The 5,604-nt window shown below is 70.5% G+C and overlaps 1 protein-coding gene across 1 annotated transcript in view; it reads left to right on the top strand.

The window, feature by feature from the left end:
- LOC112124506 (myosin heavy chain, embryonic smooth muscle isoform-like) overlaps positions 1 to 4,220 on the top strand; it is a 9,629-nt gene extending 5,409 nt beyond the window's left edge. The window contains exons 11-15 of the mRNA XM_026658137.2: positions 334 to 542; positions 869 to 977; positions 1,472 to 1,644; positions 2,385 to 2,408; positions 3,272 to 4,220. Coding sequence (XP_026513922.1) covers positions 334 to 542; positions 869 to 977; positions 1,472 to 1,644; positions 2,385 to 2,408; positions 3,272 to 3,422 — 666 coding nt within the window. The 3' untranslated portion in view covers positions 3,423 to 4,220. The remainder of the gene's footprint in view (positions 1 to 333; positions 543 to 868; positions 978 to 1,471; positions 1,645 to 2,384; positions 2,409 to 3,271) is intronic.
- The last annotated feature ends 1,384 nt before the right edge of the window (positions 4,221 to 5,604 follow it).

Genomic DNA, 5,604 nt, shown 5'->3' with positions numbered 1-5,604 from the left:
CCCCGCCGCCCGCCGAGCCCCCGCCCCGCTCCCTGCGGCCCAGCGCCCCCCACCGAGCCCGCTCCCCGCCGCCCGCCGACTCCCCCCCGAGCTCCCAGCGCCCCGCGCCGAGCTCCCCGCGGCCCAGCGCCCCCCGCCGAGCCCCTGCACCCCAGCGCCCCCCGCCGAGCCCCCGCCCCCTGCACCCCAGCGCCCCCTGCCCCGCTCCCCGCGGCCCAGCGCCCCCTTGTGCCACCCTAGGGCTTCGGGGCCAGCACTGCCTGCCAGGGGACGCGCCCGCTGGGGCAGGGGCTCCCAGGCGCCGCGTGACCAGCCCCCGCCCCCCCCCCGCAGGTGGAGACGCTGACGACGGAGCTGGGGGCCGAGCGCAGCTTCTCGCAGAAGGCGGAGAACGCCCGGCAGCAGATGGAGCGGCAGAACAAGGAGCTGCGGGCCAAGCTGGGCGAGCTGGACTCCTCCGTCAAGGCCAAGTACAAGCTGACCATCGCCACCCTGGAGGCCAAGGTGGCCCAGCTGGAGGAGCAGTTGGAGCAGGAGTCCAGGTGACCCTGGGGCCAGGCCGCCGGGGGCAGTGCGGGGGGCTACCCAGCATGCCCTGGGGCTGGACAGCAGGGTAGGGGTGGGGGGGCATAGTTGGGAACCAGGTACCCAGCATGCTCTGGGGCTGTATCCCCTGGGGTATAACCCACTGCTGTGGGACCAGGGGGCCTGACTACCCAGAATGCCCCTGGGGCGGGGGGCTTGGCGTTTGTCTACCCAGAACCCTCTGGGGGGTCACAGAAGGGATGTGGCTGCCCTGGGGGATTCTGCGTACGGTGCACCCCCCCTTGAGCCTGGTGCTGACCCCCCCGTGTCCCTCCCGGCTCAGGGAGCGGATCCTGTCTGGGAAGCTGGTGCGTCGGGCGGAGAAGCGGCTGAAGGAGGTGGTGCTGCAGGTGGAGGAGGAGCGTCGGAGCGCCGACCAGTTCAAGGACCAGGTATGTGCCCGCCCCATGGCGTCTCCCCCCGACCCGCTGCCCTGCCCCATGGCCTGCTCGGCCCCTCGTGGCACAGCACCCCCCCCCGCCGACACCAATACCCTGCAGCACGTCACCCCCCACTGACCTACTACCCTGCCCTGCCCCACAGCGCCCCCTACCAGCCCCGTGCCCTGCCCCACAGTGCCCCCTGCCAGCCCCATGGCCTGCTCGGCCCCTCGTGGCACAGCACCCCCCCCCACCGACACCAATACCCCGCAGCACGGCATCCCCCACTGACCCACTGCCCTGCCCAGCCCCATGGTGCCTCCTGCCAGCCCCCTGCCATGCCCTGCTTGGCCCCTCGTTGCACAACGCACCCCCCGCCAGCCCCCTGCCAAACCTCCCCCCGCCGGCACGTGTGGCCCAGCGCCCCGCACTCCCTGTGGCACGGAGCCCCCTAGTGCCACCCCCCTGCCCTGCCCCTGCCGAGCCGCCCGCTCCGTGCCTGGCAGGTGGAGAAGGGCCACATCCGGCTGAAGCAGTTGAAGCGGCAGCTGGAGGAGGCGGAGGAGGAGGTGTCGCGGGCGAACTCCAGCCGGCGCCGCATGCAGCGGGAGCTGGACGACGTCACCGAGTCGGCCGAGTCCATGAACCGCGAGGTCACCACGTTGCGCAACCGGCTCAGGTGACCGGGGGGCGCTGGGCACTGGGGGGGGCAGGGGCACCAGGCGGTGGCTGGTGGCACCGGGGGGTTGCTGTGAACTGGAGGACAAGCCCTTGAGGTGCCGGGGGGCGGGAATTTGAACCCGGCTGCTCTAGGGGGCCTGGGTCCTACAGAGGGGGTCAGAAACTGGCTCTCCCCGCAGGGCTGCGGTGGGGGGGGTGGAACCTGGCTCTCCCCGCGGGGCTGGGGGGGAGCTGGGGGGGTGGAACCCGGCTCTCCCCGTGGGGCTGGGGGGGACCCAGCTCTCCCCACCTGGCCTCTGGGCACCCATCTAATTCCTACCATCCTGATGAGTCCTGACCCCAGAGCTCTTCCCGCCGTGCCCCAGACAGCCCCCTCAGGGATGGGGGTCGGTCCGGCTCTCGGGGGCAGGGTGTGGGGCGTGTGCTGCTTGGGCCCAGCTGGTGCTGGAGAAGGGCGTCAGCCGGGCAGCGCCCCCAACCCAAGGCTCAGGTGAAAGGGATCTATGCGCAGCACAATAGTTCAGCACAGGAGGGGAAACTGAGGCACGGGGACGGGGGTGGGACCCGCAGAAGAGCCACGAAGAGAACCCAGGCGTCTGGGCTCCCAGCCCTTCCCCCCCCCCACCTGCCTGCTGTGTCCACTAGCCCCCATCTCTCCGTGGCTGGGGCTGTCTCTGTCTCTCTCTCTCTCACTTTCTCCGTCTCTCCTGTTTCCTTCTCTCTCTTCCGACCCCCCAGCAAGTTGGAGCGTCTCCAGCGCAAGTACGTCCCCCCCCCCGGCTCCTGCTGCCCCCCGACATGCCAGCCCTGTGTGCTGTGTGGCAGTGCCTGCTCCCAGCGCCCCGTGGGGGGGGGGGGCTGCTTGTGGGTGTGTGGGGGGGGGGGGAGGGGCTGAGCCATCGACTGGGAAAGGGATCCCCCCGAGTTCCCTCTGCCCCCTCCTGGGGTCCCCCAATCCAAACTCCCCTCCCCCCACCAACAGTCCCCCTGTCCGAGCTCCCTCTGCCCTCTCTTGAGCTCAGGAAGTCCCCCCCCCCCCTGCGCTGTGGGATCCCGCTCCCGACCCATTCTCTTCCCCTCCCCCACCACACACACCCCCCCCCGCCCCAGTACAGTCCCAGGCACCAGCTGGTGGGGGGCAGTTACCGGCGTCGGGGTGCCCTCGGATCCCCAGGCTCTGCTGTGTGACGCTGCTGCTGCCGTCAGCTTGGGGGCGTTGGGGGGGCTGCCGGGGGGGCGTGTGGGGCCAAGTGTGTCATTTCTAGCCTCTTCCGGCAAGGGCGCCGGGCAGAGCGGGGCGGGGGTGCTGTGGGCATGGGGTGTGGGGCCTCCAAGGAGGGCGCTGCTGGTTGTGGGGGGTACTGGGGGCACCGTGGGGAGCAAGGTGGGGGTGCTGGCTGTGGTGGGGGCCCAGGGGGTGGGAGCAGGGGAGCTGGCGGGGGGGGGGAAGGGGGCAACAGTGCTAGCTGGGGGGACCCTGTTGAACCTGGGGTGCTGGCTGTGGGGGGCCCTAGGGAGGTGAACTAGGGGCCACGGTGGGGGCGCTGACTTGGGGCCCGCCGTGGGAGCAGGCAGGGGTGCTGTGGGGGGCCCATGGCCTGGACTGACCCCTCTTTCCCCCCCAGGCGTGGCCCCCTGACGTTCACCACCCGCACGGTGCGTCAGGTCTTCCGGCTGGAGGGCGTCTCAGACGATGAGGCCGACGGGCCCGACGCAGAGACCCCGGCCCCCGACCACCAGCCGCAGCCCCCCCCGGCCGAGCCCCCCGCCCCGTGAGGAGCCCTGGGACCGGGCCCCCCGGCGCAGCGACGAAGCCAGGCTCAGCACTGGGCCTTGGGCCCCATCCCGGCCCCACGCTGGGGGCTGGTCGCATATCAGGCAGCACTTTAGAACGGGGGGCTCTGGGGGGGTGGCTGCATCCTAACTGGATCCCCTATGAAATAACCCCCCTGCCCCCCACCAGGATCTGACCGCTGGGGGGCACAGCATCAGCACCCCCCATTGGGATCCCCCCCGACCCAGCACCACCAGCCTGGGATCTGCCCCCCCAAATCAACACTCCCCCTGCCCCCCCAAATCAGCACTCCCCCTGGCCTGGGATCCCCCTCTGACCCAGCACCCCCTTGGCCTGGGATCCCCCCTCACCCAGCACCCTCCACCTGGGATCTCCCCTGGACCCAGCACCCTCCCGCTGACCTGGTATCCCCCCGACCCAGCACCCCCCCCGCCTGTTCAGCCCCAGGACTAGAGGGGCCGCCCGAGCACATTCCCCCGCTTCCCCGCGTCATGCTCCCCTGTGGGGTGGGGCTGGCCGGGGGCGCCCTCCACCCTATACCCTGGAAGAAGCAGGCACTGAAGGGTTAACGGGCTCCCTGGGGCCGAACCCCCCCCTCAGATCCAGTCCTGGGCCCCACGTGTGTGTCACCCCCGGCTGCTGGGTCTGGACCCCGCCTGGGCACCCCGGCCTCCGGCCCAGCCATCAGGGGCACCCGGGGCCTCATTGGCTTCAGCCCCCTCCCTGCCCTCCGGAGCCGCCCCCCCCCCCAGGCCCATCTACCCCGGTGACCTGCCCCCTCCCTGCCTTCTGGAGCCACCCCCCTGGGCCCATCTACCCCCGGTATCCCGCCCCCTCCCTGCCCTCTGGAGCCACCCCCCCTGGCCCATCTACCCCGGTGACCTGCCCCCTCCCTGCCCTCCCTGGGCCCATCTACCCCGGTATGCCGCCTCCTCCCGAGCCCCCCACCCCCCCAGGCCCATCTAGCCCCACATCCTGCCCCCCCCCCATCCCTTTGAGGATGGGGACGCTGAGTTTTCCCACATCTCAGCAGCTCAGTGTAAACCCTAGTGGGCCCCCGTGGGGTTACGGCCAACACACAGGCCCCCCCCCTCCGCCCCCAATGGCCACAGGAGAGATGGAAACTCTTTGCTAACCCCCCCCCCCCCGCTTCAGCAAACGCTGGGTCGCCAAATCCCTCCCCCGGGCCCCTTTTCCTAGCGTATCTTGGCCTTTGGCTGTGGGGGTCACCCCCTCTCCCGGGTTGGATCCTGCCTCCCCGTGTTATTCTCTCTGCACAGTGATTTGCGGGGGGGGGGCTCCTAAGGTGGCTGGGTCTGGAGCCGTTGGCTTGTGGGCTGCGTGGGGCCGTTGTGGGGTGTTTTGGCCCCCGGGGCGGGCGCTGGCTGGGTGAGGATGCGGGGGGTTCGGGGGGTTCTGTTTGCTTTTCGTTTTATCCCCCGGTTTGTGTCTTATATTAAAGTTCATCTCGGATTCCCCGCGCGTGGCTGCCTGGTGGGGCCGGACGGGCGGGCGAGACGCACACAGGAGATGCGAAGAGACGGGGGTGGTTTATTGACACCCCCAGCTTGGAGCGTGGGGGGGGGGATTAAAAGCTGGGGCCTGCCCCTCACGGCGTTTCCAGGGGAGCTGAGTTTGGCCGGGACCCTGGCACACGGCCTAGGCCCCATCGCAGCCGCCTGAGGCAGAGACCAAAGCTACAATCTTAGCGCAGGGGAGGAGCCGGGGAGAGAACCCAGGAGTCCTGGCTCCCGGCCCCCGCTGCTCTAACCACTAGACCCCACTCCCCTCCCAGGGCCAGGGAGAGAACCTGGAGTCCTGGCTCCCAGCCCCTGCTGCTCTAACCACTAGAAACAACTCCCTTGGAGAGAACCCAGGAGTCCTGGCTCCCAGCCCCCTTCCGTTCCCAGAGCCAGGGAAAGAACCCAGGAGTCCTAGCTCAACCCCCCGCCCGCCCCTGCTCTAACCACTAGATCCCACTCCCCTCCCAGGAGAGAACCCAGGAGTCCTGGCTCCCAGCCCCCCCCCATCCTGCTGGCCCCTGTCACTGTAGCCCCGCCCCCCTGCCAACCCTTGCTCCGGTGCCTGGGTTTTGCTCGCCAGCCGCTGCCCGTCGCCCGGAAGAGCAGGCGCTTTCTTCCCTGGGGATTAGCCTGGCAAGGC

The sequence above is a fragment of the Terrapene carolina genome, unplaced genomic scaffold, assembly GCF_002925995.2.
Source record: "Terrapene carolina triunguis isolate 2854851 unplaced genomic scaffold, T_m_triunguis-2.0 Scaffold401, whole genome shotgun sequence".
Taxonomy (NCBI): Eukaryota; Metazoa; Chordata; order Testudines; family Emydidae; genus Terrapene; species Terrapene triunguis.
The sequence above is the reverse complement of the archived record's forward strand: the minus strand, read 5'-3'. Positions and strand labels throughout refer to the sequence as shown.